The 22,939-nt window shown below is 49.7% G+C and overlaps 1 protein-coding gene across 10 annotated transcripts in view; it reads left to right on the forward strand.

The window, feature by feature from the left end:
* DEPDC5 (DEP domain containing 5, GATOR1 subcomplex subunit) overlaps positions 1 to 22,939 on the forward strand; it is a 92,121-nt gene that overhangs the window by 62,767 nt on the left and 6,415 nt on the right. For 4 of the 10 annotated variants that reach the window (XR_016387556.1, XM_022550996.3, XM_022550998.3 and 1 more), the window contains 8 exons: positions 1,047 to 1,155; positions 4,002 to 4,211; positions 9,868 to 10,022; positions 12,236 to 12,313; positions 12,785 to 12,917; positions 14,017 to 14,125; positions 15,499 to 15,723; positions 20,234 to 20,403. Coding sequence is in view for 9 of the 10 variants with exons in the window: in XM_022550996.3 (XP_022406704.1) it covers positions 1,047 to 1,155; positions 4,002 to 4,211; positions 9,868 to 10,022; positions 12,236 to 12,313; positions 12,785 to 12,917; positions 14,017 to 14,125; positions 15,499 to 15,723; positions 20,234 to 20,403 (1,189 nt within the window). In the remaining variant the exon portion in view is untranslated. The other 6 variants (XM_022551000.3, XM_022551001.3, XM_022551003.3 and 3 more) reach the window with 4 other exon arrangements.

The raw sequence follows: 22,939 nt of genomic DNA on the forward strand, positions 1-22,939 counted from the left end.
GAAGCTGAGATGCAGGAAAGCCCAGTGATGGCCTCGAGCAACTCCCTCAAGCCCTGGAGCTAGAACCACGTTTGGAGATGAGCCGGGTTGGACCAACAGGGCCAGGCCTTTACACCCCTTGGTGATGGTTCACTGTCCACAGGCAGCCCAGGGAGGGGCTCGGGCTCTGCAGTTGGGCCGTCTCTGGAGGGGGACAACATGCCCAGCTCCCGTGTCAGCAGGGCCACGGCAGAGGGTCTGGGTGGCGCCTCGAAGTTCCCACCATGAGAAGTGTGTGTTATGGTAACAATGAAGCACTTTAGACTGTAACGTGAGCCTCCTGGAACTTACCAAATAAAAATTCAGTGGTATATTAAAACAGTCTAATTTGGGGGTAGCATTTAAGTTACCATAGTTCATGGCTTATCTTAGTACGGAAAAAAAAATTAGGAAAATATATGTGAAAGTAGGCATTTATGGATACCAGAACTGAGATGGGAGGAGATGTCATAAGAAAACCATAGTTGTCTTGTGTCTGAGATAAATGCCTGTTAGATTAGTGTGTGGCATTTTTTGGGGGGTGGGGAGGGCTCAAGTGTGTGCATTTGCAAGATTAACGGATCTTCAAAATGTATAAAGAGTCGACACATTTCACCCTGTTTAGTTAATGCGGAATGGTAACGCAGCCCTAACGTTCAGAATGTGCTTCTGCTGGTATATTTAATAAAAACTGAGAAAAAGTTTCTCCCAGAGAGTTAAAAAAAATGGTGTTCATGGACAGAGTCACTCAAACCATGTCACTTGCCTTTTCAAAGTAATACATAAGCCCAGGTGCTGCCAAGAGGCTTTTAAAATTGAGCTGTTTTCTGATTTTCCGTGGCAGCTGGTGATTGTTCAGGACAATGAATAAAATTAAGGGCACCACGTAGGGCCTGAGGATTAACAAAGCGGAAGAGCGTGTTTTGAAGGTGCTGGCAACAGAGCTGCCTTCGCTTCGTTGTGGTTAACATGGGTCCTTCCCCAGGCGGCTCTGAGCAAGGACCGCCCTGTGTTTTCCCCCCTTTCAGGTGCCTGGGAGAACAGCAGGCGGCGGTGCATGGGGGCAAGAGCTCCGCACCCCCAGCCGAGAGCAGCGGCGTAGCCATGACTCCCACCTACGTGGACAGCCCACGAAAGGTAAAGGAGCCCCTCCGGCGGGGGGCTGGCGTGTGTGCTCAGGGACCCGGTATGGAGGGTAACGCAACCCATGAGTCCAGGACTAAGTGTGCTGAGGATTTGGAGGAACCCTTTGCAGCACTGCTATTTTGATGCAGGGACTTGCCTGCTCACGGTTGTAAGGACGCTAACTGCTAGATGAAAGCAGATGTAAATCAGTCAAGCTAAACTCTGTCTATTCGAGATCTGGCTCAAGCTGTGACACTGGCCTCTGGTTTTCTTTCAGCCCCATCTTCAGCCCTCCTGGTGGCGGGAGGGAGGTAGAAAATGACTGAAGCAGCTTCTGGGAGAGCTCACTGTTTGGTGAATGAAATTCCCATCAGTTTGCTTAGACTCCTAAGAAGTAGTCAGACGGGAGCATCCTGGGAGACGGAAACCAAAACCTGAGGCTTTGGCCTCTATACGGAATAGCAAGTACAGTAGAGGAGCTGAAAGCTCCACAGGTCAGGCTTGTTGTAGCTTTTAAGACCAATAGATGTGTCTCTGCCAACTCCTTCTCCTTGGAAATTCAGAATCTGATATCGTTCTGATGTGGCAGGGTGAGCTGGCCACACATTCTCTTACCTGGTCTCTCTCACTCGGAAATGAAGGAGATTCAATAGATGTATTTTATTTTTCAGCATTGTGGTCAACTTGTATATCCATCTGCATATTTATTTATTTTACTTTCACATCGTGAAAATTTCCCCATGTCATTATTTCTCCAAAGTTTGATTTTAAAAAATAACTATATTTCATCATATGATTAGACCTTTGTTTATGACTTCATTTTTTTGTTAAAAAAGGTGGTTTCAGATTTTTAAAAATAGTTTTTGGCAATCATTCCATAAGTTTGTATAATTATTCTGCAGTGTATCAAAATTACAAGTAATACTGCAAACATCCTTGCACATAATTATTTGATCACATCTCTGATTGTTTCTACAGGGTAAGTTCCTAGAATTAGACTTCTAGGATGGAGGGATTAAAATCTGAGAAAAAGTAGCAACTGAGGCTGCAGGCAGTGTGTAGCATCCATAGGCCAGAGACAGCAAACCTCAATAAATATTTTAGGCTTTGTGGGCTGAGAGGGGAGATCAAGGCTATTGTGTGGGCTCTTCTGTAACCATTTAAAATCTTAATGGTTCTCAGCTCACAGGCTGGAATAACCAGGTGACTGGATTAGGCTGTAGGCTGTCGTTTCCGCAAACCCAGCTCTAAGGCAGTGACTCTAGGTACAGTCCCAAGGATAGTCTGTGCGTCAAGAATGACCTGTTGGTGAAGAAAGTCTTTTCACCTGTCCTCACTCACGGGTACATCATCTCAGCAGCGTTAGCACCTCTGCTTCTGTATGTTCTGGCAGAGAAGGGACGCAAATAGAACGTGAGAACACACAAGTGCCTGTGTGCTGTTCACTAGCTGTTACGTCCACCCACTGCTGTCTTTGAGGATTAGAAACAGTGTGGGGGACAGTACTGAGAAGTACAGAAATTACAGAACCACAAGCATTATGGTTAAAATACACCAACAGCCAAATAGGAGATCGTGGTCTAGAACACTCCCTTCATCTTCCAGCTGGACACTGAAATCCATGTGGATAGCCATCAGTCTGCTGGGTGTAGATTCCCAAGTGGTCCAGGAGAAGCAGAGGTGTTAGGAGATGGCCCAGCACTCTCCAGGCAGCAGCTGTGTCAGGATGCGTAGAGGGTACCCGAGTGTGCATCTCCGCAGACATGCGTTTCCTCAGCTCGTTACTTGAGCTCGTAGTGGCTGATGGGCGTGGCAGCAGTCCTGGTAAAATGGACACCGAAATACTTCAGTGATTCTACTTTTAGAATTTAAAAAGTTTTAGGAAAGCAGGGACCTTCAGGTGTATCAAGTGGCATTTCCGAATTTCAGTGATAATAAAGCATAAAAAGTAAAAAGATTTTGAAGGGACAAGAGGACACTTCTTGACCTTAAGAAAGAGGGAGGGAGTGGGTCTTTGGAAAAGTTCTCTCTGTCATTTATGTTTCAAGTACACGGCAGCTTGAACCCCACAAGAATAGGGTGGGGAGGGGAAGGCTGCTTCAGGAGCCCCTCCCGGGGACTGCATATGATTTTGTTACACAACCAGTGGGGGAGAAGGTATTGCTGCTCCTGTGTCCCCAGGTTGCTCAGAAAATTAAACAAGAACTTTTCCTGCATAATGTATCCAAAATATCATCACTTTCAATATATGATCTATATAGAAAATTTAAAAAAAAAAACAAAAAACTTCTCCTGCAGTGAATCCTCTTCTCCCATCTGGCTGCCATGTTACAGGCGGAAACGCAAACGTCAGGCTTCCGTGCGTCTCCCAGAGGCCTGCTGGTCACCCAGCCAGGCGGGAGGCCAGGACGCTGCTCCCAATCCTGCCCCATGCGCCCCTCTGCAAGCTGCCCTGCGGCCTTCTCCTCCCTTCGACATAGGTCTGAGGATGTTCAGAGCTATGTGGGAGGACGCAAGCAGCCAAGCCAGGCTCTGATGAGATCTGAGGCGCTTGGACACACCTTCTCCCCCAGGTGCTGGCTCCCACCCCACTGGGATATTCTGCCCAGGAAGGTGTGAGTTTCTGCTAATGCTTTGCATTTGGATATTTTCCTCCTGGGTAGATCTCTCTCTCTTTCTCTCTCTCTCTCCCTCCCTCTTTTTTTTTTCTCTTTCCCCTCATGTGCCCTTCTTTCTCTCCTTCCCTCCTTGTTTTTTGCTCTCGTCCCCCCCTCCTTCCCCGATGGTTTGCTGCTGGGCCACGTTCCGTCCCTCCGCCCCCTCGCACCTGCTGCCGCTTCCTGCCGCTCTGACCTCAGGACGGGGCCTTCTTTATGGAGTTTGTCCGCAGCCCACGCACAGCATCGTCCACCTTCTACCCGCAGGTCAGTCCAACCCCAGGGCCCCGAGGCCCGTGCATGCCTGTCCGTCGCAGAAGCCGCGACCTGGCCTTCAGCTCGGCTCTGAACGCGTGGAATTGGGCCGAAGCCGAGTTTGAGGGGCAGTTGAAACTGAATTCAGTCTCAGAGGTGCATTTCCTTTCTTGGTGTTTGTGGTGACACAGGGGGATGAGGAGATTAACGTCAGAAAACATGCTGGCACGTGTGGCTTAATGTGTTCCCGTCTTTGTCATGTGTTGCCACTGACTCTTGGCCACGGGGCAGCATCTTCCTGTTTAGGTGTTTTTGGCCATATGACATAAGCAACATGATACATGCTGACTTAAGGACAGAACTCTTATTTTTTTCTTCCTAGTACAAGCAGATAAATTTATAGCAGTGCGGCAGGAAGTGGTGAAAAACAGAGCAAGCAATTACTACCAGGCATGTGCTTTGTCATAGACTGAGGGTGTGCGTCCCTGGGCAGCTTGCCTCTGGACTGTCCTGAACTCGCGTGTCACATAAAGGGTTTGGACCCATCTCAAGGGGCTTCCAAGCCTTAAAACTCTTCACTTACTATGTGCCAGGCTCATGGTATTATTTCATCTCATCCTCACAGCGTAGCCTATGAGTTAAGCAGAAGTTTTATCCCAGTTCTACAGATGGAGAAATTGAGGCCCAAAGAACTTGTGCTTCACACAGTACAGGGTTGAGCTGGGATTTAAATCAAGACCAAGATGCTTGATTCATTACCCCCACCCCATAATTAGCATCGGTCATTGCTGTGCTGACAGATCTTGGTGAAGAGAACCTGGGCTCCCTGCCCTTTATTGAGGCCCCTGAGTATATGTGATTGACCTGGTCACAGAGATTTGAAAGGGAGGAGAGGGTTTATGCAGAGCAGGGCAGGCTCAGGAGGACAGATGTGGGAGGTTCGGGGCAAAGGTTTAGGAACCCTTATTTGGTGGAAGTGAGAAAACCAACATGGATTGAGGACCTGCTCCGCCAGCTACTGTGCAAAGGGCTTTGCAAACAGCCTGTGAGTCCATGAGGTACATGTACTATCACCCCATTTTCCAGATGAAGAAACTGAGGCTTAAGTATGTTGCCTGGTCAAAGGGCCCGGAACTAGCAAGTGGCAGAGCCCCTCCACTGTTCTGTAGTTCACACTGGTGTCTTCCCTTTCTTGGGAGGCCAGAGGGCATCTTGGGTCTGTGCTGGGCTCTTCCCAGTGAAAGCGCGATTCTGGGCAGGTCCCCATTGGGGCCTCTGAGTCCTAATCCAGCAATCACCATCCGTAGGAGGCAACCTGTCCTTGTGGATTAAAACAGACTCCGGTTGGAGTTTTTAACCTTTTACTTTCTAACAATAGACCCTCTTGTGAAAAGCTTCAGACTTAGATTAGAACTTAACCTAAGAAAAATCAACAGAGCGGGAGAGAATTGTTTTATACATCCTATAATACTCCACACAGGTTCACGTGGTGGAATTCACTGGAAGAACAGAAGTGGATAAGTTCCTGGAATTGGAAACAGCAAACAGAGATGAGAAGTTTATGTTACCCACCATTAAAAAAAAAATGATCCCATGTAAGATGTAGTAAGGGAGCGCTCTGTACTGACATGAAATTAAATTGAGCTGTGCTGAGTGCCGTGGGAGATACAGGGATGAACACGACACCCTGTGGATGTTGCTTGTTTGATGTCTGTTCCCCCCTCCTCACCCCCAGAGGGTGAGCACCGTGAGGGCAGGGGAAGTTTGTTTTTTGGGGGTTTTTTTTGTTTGTTTCTTTTTCAAATTCTTTTCCCATTTAGGTTGTTACATAATATTGAGCAGAGTTCCCTGTGCTATTCAATAGGTCCTTGTTGGTTATCTATTTTAAATATAACAGTGTGTACATGTCAGTCGCAAACTTCAGGGGAGGGTTTTGATGAGGGGTGATATTCCTTCCTTCTCTGATGATATAAACCTTGGAAAACATCCTGGCTGTGGGACTGGGGTTATTCTCCAGCTCTGCAAGGTATATGGGATTCCGTCATGAGTGCTTTTACGAGGCCTCTCTGTGCCCGGATGGTGCTGGGTGGCTGGAGGCCAGGAGCCCTGCTCAACCCACCTCGTCTCCAGGTGGGACACTGGCCTCAATGCACAGTTGAGGGCTGGGCTGGCGGGTCCTGCTGTGTCCTGGTGGCTGGTTGTCCTCCAGCAGGAGCAAGCAGGGCTCTGACAGGCATGGGGTTGGGGGCCATGCGGGCACGTGTTGTGGTTGATGCTCACCTCAGAGGCGTCCTTGGGAAAGCCCCCTCCCTCAGCTTCTCCCACAGCTTTGGGCGTGTGGGAAGGTGGGAGGAGAAGGGGTTGGTGTTGCTGCTGACGGTTGTTGGTTTGTTTGTTTAATTAACTAAATGCCAAACTTTATTTGGATTTCACTGGTTTTTCTGTGAACGTCCTCTCTGTTCCAGGGTCCAATCTGGGGCACCATGTTGCATTTAGCTGCCATGTCTCCCCAGTCTCCTCTGGTCTGTGACATTTTTTTTTTTTTTAACGACCTTGATGGTCTGGAGGAGTCCTGGCCAGATATCCTGTAGAAAGTCTCCAAATCTGGGTTGGTTTGATGTTTTTCTCATGGCGAGACGGGAGTTATAGGTTTTTGAAAAGAATCCTCAGAGGTGAAGTACCCATCTCATCACATCCCATGGAGGTCCACAAGGTCCACACAACATCATTGGTGACGTGAACCGTCATCGCTTGGTGACGTGGTACTTGCCAGCTGTCTCCACTGTGAAGCTGCTGTTTCCCCTTTCTATACTCTGGAAGCAGGTCACTAAATCTAGCCCACTCCAAAGAGGAGACAGGAGATTAAACTCACCTCCGGAAGGTCCCATCTGCACAGGTTTAATAGGGTCCTTCTGTAAGGAAGGTTTTGAATGAGGTTCCTAAGACAAAACCCATCCCAGACCAAGCACCTCCCTCTGATTGGCCCTTTTCAGCTCTCCGTGTGAGACAACGGCGGTTCTGTCCATCTCTTTGTCTTTTTCCCACTGGTCTTATTCCAAAAAGTTTCTTCGGGTGGATTATGGAAATAAATGCAACCTCCAGAATAAAAATGTGACTAGATGGGGAAATTCAGGAAAAGAAAAAATAAGACAGGACATCCTACGAGGTCTTATAACGTACTTAGAGTTTCCTGCTAAATTCAGCTCTGCACTTCCTGGTAGCCAAAGAAAAGTGGGAAACATCTGTTCCAGGATTCAGAGTGGTCATGAGATAAAGACAAACCAGTTGTTGGGGAGAAGCATAACTTTTCCTGGTATTAAGATCTGAGCAAAATGCCTTTCTCTGTGGCCTCTTTTTTATTTTTTAAATATTTGTTTATATAGGCTGCACTGGGTCTTAGTTGTGGCACACAGGATCTTCATTGAGGCATGTTTAGTTGCAGCATGCAGGCTCTTAGTTGTGGCATGCATGTGGGATCTAGTTCCCCGACCAGGGATTGAACCTGGGCCCCCTGCATTGGGAGTGCAGAGTCTTACCCACTGGACCACCAGAGGAGTTCCATCTGAGCAGCCTCTTGAAAGATGGACGTTGTGTGATATGGAGCAGGGGAGGGGCAAATCTGGCCCACCATCTGCTTTTGTCAATAAAGTTTTATCAGGACAAAGCCATACCCCCTTCATTTACATCATTGATGGCTGCTTTTGTGCTTTTTCACTTATACAGAAACTGTATAAGTTTCAACAGGCTTTATAGCCCACAAAGCCTAAAATAATACCATCTGGTCCTTGACAGAAAATATTTGCCAATTTCTGATTTAGAGGATAATTCTTAACCACTTCCTGGCTCAGGCTGGTGGGGCAATTCTCAGGGGCAGTAGACGAGAGATGACCCCACCAGAGAGGCAGCACCTAGAGGCTTCTGTGCCTGAGAACTGAGTCTAGTCCCCTCCGTTAGCTTCTAACTTAATTTTTCGGTGTAGCATCTATCCCTAAGTCTTACTGGTTGGGGGCAGGTGGTGGCTGGTAATTGCAAGCTGCTTCTTGCTGCATTTCTCAGTATTTAGGGTGCTGGCAAAGACTTACTGGTCCTTTTTTTTTTGGCAGTTCATTGAACCTGATGTAGGAGAGCAAATTGGTTCTTTTAGAAACAGGGGTGATTTTGTCTCCTAGGGGACGATTGGTAATACCTGGAAACATTTTTATTTGTCACAGCTGGAGCAGAGGGCGATGATAAGGGGGTCATTACTAGCATCTGGTGAGTAGGAGCCAGGGAGCTGCTCAGCACCCGAGGATGCACAGGACAGTCCCCACAACAAAGGCTTATCTGGCCCCTAACGGCGATAATGCCGTGGTTGAGATGCCCTGTTTTATTTATTTTATTATTATTATTTTTTACTGTTTATTTATTTGGTTGAGCTGTGTCTTAGTTGCAGCAGGTGGGTTCCTTACTTGTGGTTCTCCAGGTCCTTAGTTGTGGCATGTGAACTCTTAGTTGCAGCATGCATGTGGGATCTAGTTCCCTGGCTAGGGATCAAACCCGGGGCCCCTGCATTGGGAGTGTGGAGTCTTAACCACTGTGCCACCAGGGAAGTCCCGAGATACCCTGTTTTAGAAGGAGTGATTTTTCCATCATCCAATAGAGTATCTGATAATATAAGGCTCCATTCTGGAAGTACTCGAGAACCCCATGTAAGAGGGACTAGGAGTCTTAGATTTTTCCAGAAGTGCTCTGGAAGGCTTGCTGTTCTCTCCAGATTTTTGCTGTGGGGTGCAGCCTCTCTAGGTGGGCAGGTCATAGTCCTGCCCTCCAGGCCATTTAAAGGGAATGAGACAGATAGAAAACCATGACGTGAAGCAAAACCTGGCAGCTCCCAGGCAGGGGTCAGAGACCCAAAGTAGAGAGACAGTTTCTGTTTGGGGATGGGGGCAGAGTGAGTCAGGGAATGTTTTACTAAGGGAGCAGCATTTGAAACACAGCGTTTGTAGCCTGTGGTGGTGGGGAAGGGCGTCCCAGGTTGGTGGGGCACACAGACAGTTTTAAACACACAGGGTTGACTCGGCTGGAAACAGAGCCGTGGGTGAGCGTGGATGGGGCAGTTTGAGCCAGAGCTCCGGTGCCGCGAGTCGGTTCTCAGTTCGGTAGCTCGTGGGGAGGCTTGAAAGATTTCAGAGTAACGGAGTGATGGAATTGGAGCTATCCTTTAGGAAGATGAAGCTGGAGTGCTCACAGGTAGGGTGTGTGTGAGGTGGGGGGTCAGTGGGAGCCAGGCAGTGGGGCAGGCACGCCTGAGGGGTCCTGGGAGTCGGCAGAGGGGAGGCCACAGGACGAGGCCTCTAGAGGTGAAGCTGGAGAAGGGAGCTTCAGATGCACCCGAGCTGTGAACCTGGGCAAATGGGAAGACTGATTGCACCTGCGACAGGCGCGAGTGAGGAAGACTGGGGGCCAGGAGAGCTGCTTGTCTCTAACCGTGCTCTCTCCCTTCTCCCAGCCCTGAGGAATGATGTTGACTTCTTTACTCCCTTGGTGGGGGTTTTCTTTAGTGTAAATCTTGTGGTTTGAGTCAGGTCCTGGTCCCAGGGGTTCACTGTGCACCTTGGCCTCCCGTGGCCTCAGTTTGGGGCACAGGAATACCCCCCCAACACTGGCTCCGATAGAAGGGGGCACACGCCAGCAGGGTGGTCCCTGGACTCCTTTAGCTCCTCAACCAGGGACTAGTGGGGACTGGGAATGAGAGGAATGGGTAGGACCGTGCGTGTGAATAGCCTGAAAGATTTTTTTTTCCCTTTGGTGTTAACTTTTAAATCTCCTACAGGTGTCTGTGGACCAGACGGCCACCCCGATGTCGGACAGCACCAGTCTGGGGGTGAGCACAGGCCAGTCCGTGGACAGAGGCAACAGCCAGACCTTTGGGAACTCGCAGAGCTCAGGGGAACAGGGCTTCCCCTCTGCAAACTCCAGTGACAGCAGGTGAGACTCAGAAAGGCCAAACTCATGCTCCTGGGCAGTGAGGCTGGTCTGACCTCAAAGGCTGCAGAGGCCGAGGGTCTGGATCCCAGGCCCAAGGTCTGACTCGGCCATAAGTTATATCTGGGAGCCCAGACAGTCAGCCCTCACCAGCACCTTTCGACAGGGCTAGTGGTCAGTGCCCTGCCTTCCTCACAGGACAGCTAAGAGGTTGCCGCAGAGACACAGAGAAGCATCAGGCACTGTGCAGGAGTGGGCTTTGGGAAGGGGGCCCAGAGCGAACCCGTCCTGCTGCACGGGGCGCCCGTGGCCCGATGCCTTGCCTATGTCAGGTGCAGTCAGTCCACGCCACCCGAGGAAATGGATGAACAGTGAATGGGTTGATTATCGTGCCCCAATGTGGCTCTTTTCTTTTCTTTCTTTTTTTTTTTATTTTGGCCGCGCTGTGTGGGATGTGGGATTTTAGTTCCCTAACCAGGTATGGAAACCGTGCCCCCTGCAGTGGAAGCGCAGAGTCCTAACCACTCGACTGCCAGGGAAGTCCCTCCATGGCTCTTTTCTTGTTCCTGAATAACCAGGGGGAAAAGAAGCTGCTTGGAGCTCATTTGCTGGAGGAAGTGCCCAGCTTTTAATGCTGTTGTCAAATCTGAGAAACTTCTTTTTTATATCCTTCCCAGCTGCGTTTGGTTTATCGTAATTCTGTCCAGTCTGCTCTTGTTCCCTCACTGCACTGACTGAGTGGTCCTCAGCTAAATGGTCTAAGAGACATGACTTTGGACCTTTCACCTGAGCGCAGAAGGTCATCTGAGGCAGCTCACCTGGCTGGTCCCCATCAGCGGCCACGCAGTTTCCTTTGCATGTCACACATCCTGAGCTGGATTTACCTGCATCTCGTCTATACTGGCTGGTAGAGGTGGTCAGTTTGGAGGCGGCCTCAGGCCTGGCCTTGTCTGGCCTCTGTCGTCTCCCCAGGCCCACGTCCCTGCCAAGTCTAGCAGACGCTTCGGCTCCGGCAGCCCAGGGCACAGGAAAGGCGTGCACTTCTCTGCTTCCTCGTTGCTCACGTGGCAGGTTCTCTTCTGCTTTTGGAAGAGGAACTGGGAATGTTTAGGCTGGAGATGAGAAGGCCAAAAACAACACGAATCAGGACCAATGACTGAATTACAGAGAACACACTCCATCTCACGATAAAGAGCTCCCAAGCAGCTGGTTCTGCCACTGAAGATGTTCACACAATGGAGCGGCCTCTGTCCAGACTCTTGTCGCAAGGACTCAGGCATTAGTTCACTTCCAGGGTCTTTAAAGTCTTCTTTAACCCTGAGATTCTGAAATGCTCCAGTGGGTCCTGGACCTGCCTCGTAGGAAGAGGAGGCTGGGACTGAGGAATGGGAGGGGTTTAAGGAGCTTCCGGATAAGCCCCAGGTTTGGTGTGATGGGTGGCCCTGTGTGTCCCATGCCCAGTAATCTGGGCTCAGTCGCTGAGTATTAAGCATGTTTAAGGGACCATAGTACCATCGAGGAAGAACTCGGGCAGCAGGTGACGGAAAGATCTGGGCGCTGGAGCAGACAGACGGGATTCAAATGTTGACCCTGACGCTTCCCAGCTCTGACCTTCACCAGCTCCTTTTACATCTCCAAGTTCCAAAGGGTGGATGTTACTGTTACTGTGTTTAGTATGGTCTACAATTTTGGACTTTGTGGGTGTCAGTCCCATGTACAGTATTTTACACACACTAACCTCACAGCAACCCTGGAAGACAGGAACAGTATCATCCCCAGTTTTCAGATGGGGAAACTTAGGCCAAGAAAAGCCAGAGGCCCTCCAGCTGATGGTGATGATCCTGGGATTCTGCCCCCTGTGCTCTGACCATGTTACCTAGCGTTCTTTGGTGAGATTAAATGATGTGATGTGTGAAAGGCCCAGAGCATTCTTCTAGAGAGATTTCTTGGAAGGGGTCCAGCCTGACGTATTATTCAGAGGGGAGATGCTTATTAAAGGAAGCAAGTTTGGACACAAAACCACTTTGAATCCTTTTGTTTAAAAAATGTATACACGTTGGAAGCAGGAACCCCCCTGTGATATATCTCCAGGATGTAACTGTCCAGAATTTGCTTGAATGCCTTCAGTGTCCATATCAGCCTGGTTTCCAGCTCTGTAAGAAGCAAAGCAAGAGGGTCAAGACTCGGGAATTTCACTCTGCTTCTCTGTGTTACAGCTCTCAGCAGTTGGCGGCCAGCTCCTTGACGTCCTCCTCCACCCTGGTGGAGATCCTGGAGGCCATGAAGCACCCCTCGTAAGTGGCTTCTCTCATGAATGAGTGCAGGGGTGGGAGGATCCCGTGGCCCAAGCTGGGGTGGTGCTCAGGCAGCGTGGTTTGGTGGGTTTATACCTGACTACTGCTCAGCAGCTGTGAGACCTTGGGTGAGTTACTTGACCTCTCTGAGCCTCTGTTACCTTGTTTGTAAAGTGGGATTATAATGGTTGATTCACAGGATCGATGTGAGGATTGAATGAAATAATCATGTAAATTACCCAGTGTAACGCCCGACAAGCATAGGTGTTCTCTGAAGGCCAGGTTCTCTCCTCCCCCTTCTCCTTTTCCCCTGTAACACCTTCTTTTGTCCTGTCTCAGGGACTTTTCTGAGTCTAGGATTAATGTGGAGAAATTGAGCTGTGGGGATCCTCACTTCAGATATCAAATGCTTTAGTGGGGGTCCCTTCTTTTTTACCTTCTCTTTCTGCTTGTTGCCGCCTTGGAACTCAGGACAGGAGTCCAGCTGCTCCCGGAGCAGAAGGGCCTCTCACCGTGCTGCTTCATCAGTGCGGAGGTGGTGCACTGGCTGGTGAGCAACGTGGATGGGGTGCAGACGCAGGCCATGGCCATCGACATCATGCAGGTGAGACCACAGAGCGGGGGCCCTCACCAGTAACGAGGTCGCCAGGTGGAGTAAGAGTCTGTTTTTAGTCAGTGTGAGGCCTGTCTGGGATCAATGAGTCATAGAGCAGGTCTTTGTTCGAAAGGCGCTACTTTACCTTGACTTAAACATCGGGCATAATCTGCCACCGGAACTGAAATGTTTTGGGCAGAATCTGTGCTTTTGAACCTTGGAGGGGTCTCTGTGAAGGATCCCCAGGCAGCGCCCTCCCTCTGCCTCAGCATCTTCCTGGCACCCTGCACGTCCTCTGTCGAGCACTGGGCACAGCAGAGTGGGGTCCACACCTCATTCGTCCTCCGCCCTGACCAGGCCCCCCGAGCGCAGGCCATCCCTTACTGTGCGTTTCCACATCACCAGTGCCCGCCGTGTTGCTTGGCACCTGGTAGGCACTGAGCAAGCACTCGCTGAATTTAATGACACTGTTCTGAACTGGAATTTAAAACTCGAGAGAAGGGGAAAGGGAGAGGTCGGTTCACACCGTACTGTCCACACAGAGGCCCCCATGGGGAATCAGTGCTGTTTGATCAATACTTGTCTCTATAATAAAATTATTAAAAACATGCATGAGAATTACATTTCGCTAACCATTTATTTCTGGAGAGAGAGGAAGGGGAGTGAGACATGGGAGACTCCATAGAGATTTTTTAATTTTTATTTTATTTTATTTGGCCGCACTGCACAGCTTGTGGGATCTTAGTTCCCCGACCAGGGATTGAACCCACACCCTCGGTGGTGAAAGTCCTGACCACTGGACTGCCAGGGAATTCCCGAGATTTTTTTTTTTTAAACAAAAATCTCTGAAGTCTGTATAGCAAAAAGTTAAATTAGTTGAATTTAGCTGATGGCATGACCTGGATTTTCTTTATACTTTTCTGTATGTTTGAAATATCTGATGATACTGTATTATGCATTTGCATTTTATAATATAATTTACACCAGGCACAGCATTTAACACAGCGCAGTCGTCACCGCTAATGGGGGTGGAGAGTGGGGTTTGAGGGCTGCACCTCTGAGATGTTCCCCTGCAGGAATTTCAGAGCTTCGTTGTCTCTCCTTCTAGAAAATGCTGGAAGAGCAGCTCATCACACACGCCTCTGGTGAAGTCTGGCGGACCTTCATATATGGCTTCTATTTCTACAAGATAGTGATGGACAGAGAGCCTGAGCGAGGTGAGGCGAACTGTTGCCCGTGGGGCAGGTGTTTCCTGGTGACATGCTCCATTAAATGACGGTGCTTCTCGGGCTCCTCGTGTGATGCTGTCCCCTAAGTTGACGGATCCGTCAGCCTCCTTGAGCATCTGTACTTACTTTGAGCATCACCAGAGTGACAAAGGGTTTCTTAAAGCCACAGTACATTCTTGGTGAGCACAGTGTGGATGGAAGATAAGCCTAAAAGAGGCTGAGGGAAATGATAAGGAAATGCCCGTGGCTCATTTGCTGGTCTCTGTCTTTACTCACAGCGCCCCCGACCCCCACCCAGTGCAGGTGGGTCTGAGTATAACATGACAGCTCTCATCTAACTGAGAGCACTTTTTACTTGCTGGGACTTCAGACTCCATCTCTTCCCCCAGGATGACTAGCAAGCTTTCCAAGATAAATTTCAAGTATTTTGTTTTTTAATGAATAAAAGGAATTCCCAGAAGGGGAGCAATTTCCAGCCTGGTCAGAGCTGCAGGCACCCAGGTTTCCGACCAGCATCTCCAGTCCCTCCTGAGCACACAGGGACCTTGGAGGGGAGTGACTCCTACCCTACAGACAGACGGCTTCTCTACCTCTGGGCTTCGGGAATACTCCATCAGATGAAGCGGCTGGTGCCACTCACTGGTGCTCTTATCCAAGCATGTATTGGAAGTGGATCCGTCTAGGTTTTTTCCTTGTAGACACCAAGTGTGTCCATCACTCCTCTTCCCTTAAATTCTGAGTTTGACCAGTAGACACCCACTTTACCTTCAAGGTGAAAAACCCCCAGTTACTGTCACATGCTCTGAAATTAGAGGTCTGAAACTGGGGATAAAATATTTTTTTAATTGAACGAGAGGTTGCATAACATAAAACTAACCATTTTAGTTATTTATTTATTTGGCTTTTTTTTTTTTTTGGCCGTGGGGCACGGCTTGCGGGATCTTGGTTGAATCTGGCTGGGCCACTGCAGTGAAAGCACTGAGTCCTAACCACTGGACCACCAAGGAGTTCCAAAAACTAACCATTTTAAAAGGCAGTGGCATGGAGTATTCTAAGTGTCATGCAACCACCACCTCTATCTAGTTCCAGACCTCTTCCATCGCCCTGAAAGGAAACCCCGTCCTCATTAGGGCTCCCTCCAAAACTCCTCTTCCCCCAGGCCCTGGCCACCACCAATCAGCTTTCTGTCTCTAAAGACTGGCCTGTTCTGGACATATCACCCAAGTGGGCTCACACACTCTGTGGTCTTTTGTGTCTGGCTCGTTAGCGTTGTGTTTTCAGGTTCACCCGTGTTGGGCGTGAACCGGTGAGAACACGAGAGCTTGTACTGAGGGCTCCCCGCTCCCCTCTGCCCTTCCCAGTGGCCGTGCAGCAGCCCACTGCCTGGCACACAACGGCGGTGGACGACTTCGCCAGCTTCCAGCGCAAGTGGTTTGAGGTGGCCTTCGTGGCCGAGGAGCTCTTGCACTCAGAGATCCCTGCCTTCCTGTTGCCCTGGCTGCCCAGCCGGCCAGCCTCCTACGCCAGCAGGCACAGCTCCTTCAGCCGCAGCTTCGGGGGCCGGAGCCAGGCGGCTGCGCTTTTAGGTAGGTGCCCAAGCAGACGGAGCCCGGGGACACACTGGTGGGTGGCTGAGCAGAGGGGCAGCCAAAGGGGCGGTGCCACGGGAACCAGGGTTAGGGCCCCCGTGGCTGTCACACTGTGACTGTTAGCACCGCGGCTCCTGTGCGGCTTTCACCAGCCTAGTGGGTTGAGCTCATCATTGTTCCAACCAACCAACAGGGCTCAGCAGTTGTCAGATCAGGGCAGGACACTAATCTTCCATGGATAGGAGGGGACAGACGGTGTGGCCACTTTTCCCAAGAGGCTCAGGACACAGGGGACGTGAGCTGGTGCTCACTGCTGGTTTAGCTCTTGCCAGAGGCTGTCCCATGACTGCAACATCCTAGGACCTCAGAAGAAGAAGGGACCTCAGAGGTGGTCCACTCCAGGCACTCACCCTGTGCGTGACCCTCCTCTCTGCCCTCCCTCCCCAAATGTGCTTACCCCATCAAGGGATGCACACCGGGATTCTTCTTTCCCCTCCTTGGTTCCTTCAGCCCTAAGATGGGGTGAGCACCTGCTTATTGAACAGTGGTGACCTCTGCTCTCAAGGACCGGACTGATGGGTCGAGATGTGAGCGTCTTTAGAAAATGCGTGCTCTAGGCAGGGCGTCGTGAGATTTCCCTCAAAGGCAGGTTGGAGAGACCCTCAAAACCCTCTGGATGGAGGGAAGCAAACGTAACATAGGCCGAACTCCAGGGAAATCCCCCATTCTACTTGGTTAGCCCAGAAGTGCCCGGCTAATTGGAATTCTTGCCTAGCTGGTGGAATGGAAACGTTACAAGTCGTCACAGTTTCCAGATTCTCAGAGTTGCTCAGGGCCAGTGTGGCCAGTGCTTTGTGTGAGAGGCAGGGGACAGACCACCCCTTCTCACCAAGGTCTCCACGGGGGTGTGTGCAGGGTCCCAGCCCGTGTGCTGCACTTACCCCTTGGTTAGGGTTACTGCTTCTGGAGGCTATCTTGACAGTCTCTATAGGGACATCCTCATTTCCAGAGTCTTCTCCCGCAGCCGCTGGTACAACCCTCTCGTGACTGCCATCATCTGAAGCCCAGGATGAGATTTGTGTCACTTGGTTTAGCTTTGGTTCTTAGTTACTTCAAAAAGTGTGGTCAAAAAGGAAAAGCATATGGGAAAATATGTCCAAAAAAGAGGAAGAGTAGGGCCAAAGAGACTTATGTCTACAGCGGGTAGTTTATCAACCTGGGGTATTCTTCACCCTGTGCAGGGGTGTCAGGAGGGTCAGTGGTTCTGAAACTAGGCAGAATCTTTCATATGTGCATGTTTTCTGGGAAAACATCCACTTACTAGGCTTTCAATGGCTCCCATGATTGTTATAGTGGAATTTTACTCCATCAGCTTCCTTTCCCACCACCCCTCCCACAGGAAGTGGGTTTCTTTTCCTTTTAAACCCAACACGGCATTATTACAGCTACTTCTCTCCAGTAACACCCCTCCCACCTCTGTGTTAGGACATGAGATCCTTCTTCCCAGCATTTTTTCAGGTTAGAATATAGACTTTTACTGTATTGTTTACTTAAGTGAAATTGGTCTATCTGTAGTGTTGAGTCTTTTTCTCAGAAAAAAATCGAAATGACATAGAAGGGGAAGAAGGCCTTTGTATCATTTATGACCTGCTCCCTTTTTCGTTCATTCATTTTGATGTGTTCCTTTTTAGACATTCCTAATTCTCAGTTGGAAGTTAGCAGCAGAAAACTGTTTTGAAATGCCTGACGGTGGCACATGGTCCTGTCTGGCTTGGTCTGTGGTGGCTCCACTTCCCCACCCCTGTCATCTTGTGTCGCTGAGCCGTGAAGCTCAGGGGATCCGAGACCCCGGAAGAGGCAGCGCTGCATCCCTTGAGCCAGTCCCACGCCTTTTACTTCTCAGCCTTCTCTTGCAGCCCACCGGATCTGAGGCTCAGAAGGGGCTGTAGGGCACCTCGGTCCAAACCCTGATGTTTGAATGTCTTCCATAGCAGCCCTGAGGAGTGGGGAGCCAGCCGCTCTTTGAAAACTCCCACCCACGTGGCACTCACTCCTGAGATCGCTCGTTCTGTTGATGGGCAGAGCTGGTTGTTACCTTTACCTTCACTCCCCTCCCTGAGATGCTGTTCTTTCTCCTCTTGTGACACCGATCCTCTCCTCAGGTCTTTGACAACCCATCTCTGTGACACGGGTGAAGGATGCTCAGCCTGGGTTTGTCCTTATTCACTGGCCTCGCTATATCTCCCGATCCCAAGGGGAACAAGCTGGTCCTCGTGGAAGTCGAGAAGAGATGCAGAGAACTGGCCAGGGGCTGCACCTCAGCTGGGCTCACACCATTGTCAGCATCCTCAGCCCGCAGCGTCTGCACTGTCACCTCCCCTACTGAGGAGTGAAGCCAGTGGTATCTTGAGCCCGTAACCACTAGGCTGAACAGTGCGCTTCCTCTGGCTTCCTCAGACCAGCCTGTTCTGAACTTGACATGCCACATGGGAGAGGAGACATGTGCAAGGTCCCTGCTGTTGTTTTCTGAGTGCCCTTTCTTTTGTGACCGGGGCTTTTCACCTACAGAGAACACACTGTGCAAGCCCAGAGAGCAAACTTCCTTCCTTGAGTTTGGGCTGTTCAGTAAAGGGTTCCTCTGGCGGTGTCAGGAGTCAGGAACACGAGGCAGAGACAGAAACTCGTTTTGATGAGACTTTTAGCACCAGAGCCACCTAGTTCTTTAGGCTTAAGCAGCGTCCATGGGAGTCTTAGGCAGACCTCTGATGGAGCAGTGGTGATAAGCCCGTGGCTTAAACTGGGAGGAAGGAATAACAGGAGCAGGAGGAAAGGAGGAGAGTCACAAGGGAGGGTGGCCGGAGGAGAGGCAGGAGGGGGTCCGAGGGCCCTCCTCATCCACGGCTCACTTGACCCTCCCCTCTTCTCTGCAGAGCAGCTGGACGGGCGCCCTCTCAGTTTGCAGATGAGGAGCCAAACCAGGGGGGTGGAGCAGTGTTCTCAGGGGCGCAGGGCTTGGACGGCAGGGCTTAGGTCTTCCCAGTCCAAGTCGACAGTGTCTCCCACTTTGCACGTTCTGGTTTTGAGAGAATGACAAGCTGTGTACCTCACAGCTGAGTGTTGGTCTGCCCAGGTCCCGTTCAGCGTCCGAGCGGCAGCTCCACTGCCCCCCCAGCACAAGTTCATTCAAATTGCTGACTCAAGAGCCATTACTTGTGTGTGATAAAAGCCACTCGGGGCTTCTACCTGCAGAACCCAGAACTAAGCTGACTGCCGCAAAGAAATGTCACTGGATTCAAGGGGGCAGGGGAGAAAGAGGGTCCGATCGTAGTTTGCGGAAGCCCCACGTGTGGCAGTGCCCAGCCAGGCGGGGCAGAGCCCTGATCTTCTTACTTCTGAGCCAGCTTCGGGCCTTTAGTCTGGTCAGGAACTTGACAGTCTGACCCGTCTCTAAAACACCCCTGTCTTGGTTGAGAAGGATTTCTGAGCAGGAGCCCAGATTGGATGAGCCACTTTGGCGCTGACCTAACATCCTTGGGCAGCACACGGTTGTTGGGACAGAGCGTTAGCCTTCATTAAGAGGTTTCATTTCTTGAGAAACGATGATAGAACTATTGCCTTCCTGGGTTGAAACCAGAAAAGCAAGACCTTCTCCTTGCTGTGCTCCGGGCTGTGTGTCCCATCATGTCCCTTCGTGGTCACTGGAATTGGAAGATCTGGGGCTCAGCCTGGCTGAGGTTCTGACTCTGATCTTGGCCAAGACGTTTTTCCTCCATGGGTTGCTGTTTCCTCATCTGTAAATCAGGAATTGGATTAGATTAGGGGAAGCGAACTATGGTTTAACCAGCCACATCTGGCCTGTCACCTGTTTGTTCATTTGTTTGTTTTATAATAAACTTTATTTTTAGAGCACTTTCAGGTTCACAGCAAAACTGAGCAGAAAGTACAGTTTCCATATACTCCCTGCCCACCCCGCAACCTGCACACATGCACAGCCTCCCCTGCTATCAGCGTCACCACTGGAGTGGGACATTTGTTACAATCGACGACCCTACACTGACACATCATTATCACCCAAAGCCCATGGTTTCCCTTAGGGTTCACTCTTGGTGCTGTGCATTTTATGGGTTTTGACAAATGTATAATGACATGTATTCACCATTATTGTATCACACAGAGTAGCCTGACTGCCCTAAAAATCCATTTGTTTTTGTAAAGTTTTACTGGAACACAGCTGCGCCCACTCGTTTAGGTAATACCTGAGGCTGCTTTTGCACTATAATGGCAGCATTAAATAGTTGAAACAGAGACCTTGTAGCCTGCAAAACCTAAAATATTTACTACGTGGACCTTTATGGAAAGCATTTGCCGAGCCCTGGACTAGCTGATTTCCAGGAAGCATCTGGAATCTGCAGTTTCACATCTGGATGCTCAGTTGTTTTCTCTTCCTCCTCACCCCCTGCCTTCCTTTCCCTCCCCCCGGCCACCAACCTCCCCCCCTGCCATGTAGCTGCCACTGTCCCAGAGCAGAGGACTGTGACCCTGGACGTGGATGTGAACAACCGCACAGACCGACTGGAGTGGTGCAGCTGTTACTACCACGGCAACTTCTCACTGAACGCGGCCTTCGAGATCAAGCTGCACTGGATGGCGGTGACCGCCGCTGTGCTCTTTGAGATGGTGAGACTCCCTTATGTGCGGTCAGGCCTGGGCTCACCTGGCAGATGGGCGCGCGGGTGCTCGGTAGAGATTCACGTCACTCAAAAAATTGTTTTCACTTCAGGCTCCTATTACCTTCATGTGGACCGTTGGATTAGCCTCTTTCAAAAAATTAAGCATAGTGAAAAATTCAAACAGTCGAAAAGGGTATGTAGATCAGGGTTTCTGACCCTTGGTGTGCTACTGACACGTAGGGCCGATGGTTCTGTCATGGGGGGGGCCCGGCCTGTGCATTGTAGGATGTTGAACAACATCCCTGGCCTCTGCCCACCAAATACCAGTAGCGTACCCTCCTGTGACAACCAAAAATGTCTCCAGATATTGCTGATGTCCCCAGGGAGGGGAGGCATTGCCCCCAGCTGAGAATCACTGGTGTAGAGCAGAATGTAACCCTCTCTCTCACCCTCACCCTGTTCCTTGGGACTTCCATCTACTGCCCTGCCACTTTGCTGGTACTTGCAAAGAGATTCTGTGCATATAGAGGCCCTGTTACTTTTACTTTTTTTTTTTTTTTTAACAGACATAGTAGCTCAGAATATTTACTATTCATGTTGTGCTTTTCCTATCACCTATATATCTTATGTATCAATAGAAATAAGTCGGCTTCGCTGTTGTTGTTTTTCAATTTGTTTTGCCTCATTTGGGGGGGAAAGTTTTTAAAATAACATTTGTTTCTTAAAAGTTAACATGTGTGTAATAGGAAACTAAAAAACACAAGAAGTAAAAATCAAAGTCATCCGTAATCACAAGTATTTTAGAGTCTGACATGTCCTTCTAGGTCCCGTTTGTGTATCTATGCAACTAAGCATCCATTTTTATGTAATTAAGATTCTACAGTTATGTATCATGTGTTTTGTTTTTGTTGGGCTGCACTGTGTGGCATGCGAGATCTTACTTCTCCAACCAGGGATCGAACCAGCGCCCCCTGCAGTGGAAGCACAGACTCTTAACCACTGGACCACCAGGGAAGTCCCTGTATCATGTTTTTTTTATACACCATGAATATTTACCATTTCAAAGTTCCAAAGCTACCTGAGTATTTTGGTAACCAAGAACATACTACATCAGCTCAATTTGGAAGACATTGCCTCATTATTTTTAAGAGTATTTTAAGAATACTCTATTGCTTGTTTGTATCATAGTTTATCTACACAATCCTCTGTTCGTGAATATCACTGCTATTAACTGGTTCTCTACAGGGGTGCGGGAGGTGTGTGGTTGTGACCTGTTAGGAGCATTTGGCATATCTGGAGACATATTTACTTGCCCCAAATGGTGGGGGTGCCCCTGGGGTCTAGCGGGTGGTGGGGAGACCAGGGATGTAGCCCATCATCCTATAGCACAGAGCACAACACAGCCTCTACGGCAAAGAATCCCCCAGCCCCAGTGTCTCGAGTGCCAAAGCTGAGAAGCCCTGTTTTGGTTGGTCTCCTGACTGTTTCTGCTTCTCGTCCACCCTGGTCCAGCTGCCTCATCAGGTCACTCATTGCTCCTGGCCACCCCCCGTCCCAGGCTGTGTGTCTAAAATAAATGCTCCTTAGCCGAGCTGTCAGTGTCTTCCAGGAGCCTTCGTGAGCCATCTTTACGGTCTCCTACTCTTTTTTATATGCTCTCTCCTTCAGCCCCAAAGAGTATTTCTCTGTGGCTTCAACTGAATCCCACGCCCCTCCAACATTGGTCCAAACATCTCATTGCACAGCTGAAAGCAGCTGGAAAGTTCAAAAACAGTTTGTGAAGAGCCTAGGAGATGACCAAAGGGAAAGGAGCACAGCGTCGGCCGGCAACGTACAGGTTTTTTTGTCCGGGGCTCAAAAGCCTAGTTTCATCCCCATAAGACGTGGAAGAGATTGGTCCACGTCTCTGTCTGCCCAACCCCTGTCTGCCTCCAAATGGCATTACTGTCTTTGAGGACCCCTCCCATGGAGACATTCCCATCCAGGGAACATTGTTAAGGTCCAAATCAAAAAAGACGCCCAGCTGCCCATTCCGCTCAGCTTGCAGGGGACACCAGCTCTTCCCCAACGGGTCAGCGCTGGGATGACCACTCCCTCCAGCCAGAACTAACCCTCTGGCCCAGTGCGATAGCGTCCTCCTCAGAAGCCCCACCAGGTGACACTGTCTCAGAACCACACAGCCACAGTGTTCTCTCTCACTCACACACGCGCGCACACACACACACACACACACACACACACACAGATACAGTTATAATTTGGTGGGAAGAAGAGTATTTATTTCCTCAGAGGAGTTTAGCATCTATCTTTTAAAAAGTACACTTTTCACATCAATTCATGTAAAACCCACTGAAAGCTGCTCATTTTTATCATGATTTTATTAAGTTTTTAAGAATCTCGAGTGTAGGTTAATTATTATTTTAAGGCCATGTGCACATTTGTTATAAACCACATTTTATTTAGATAAATATTACATAAGCCTTAGAAATTACTTGGTCAAGCAGAGACCTTGGTGTTTTGGTCATGGTTAGGAGTGTTCCTGG

The sequence above is a fragment of the Delphinapterus leucas genome, chromosome 14 (assembly GCF_059928025.1).
Source record: "Delphinapterus leucas isolate spDelLeu-1000000601 "Yukka" chromosome 14, BTC_Dleu_Yukka2, whole genome shotgun sequence".
NCBI classification, from domain to species: domain Eukaryota; kingdom Metazoa; phylum Chordata; class Mammalia; order Artiodactyla; family Monodontidae; genus Delphinapterus; species Delphinapterus leucas.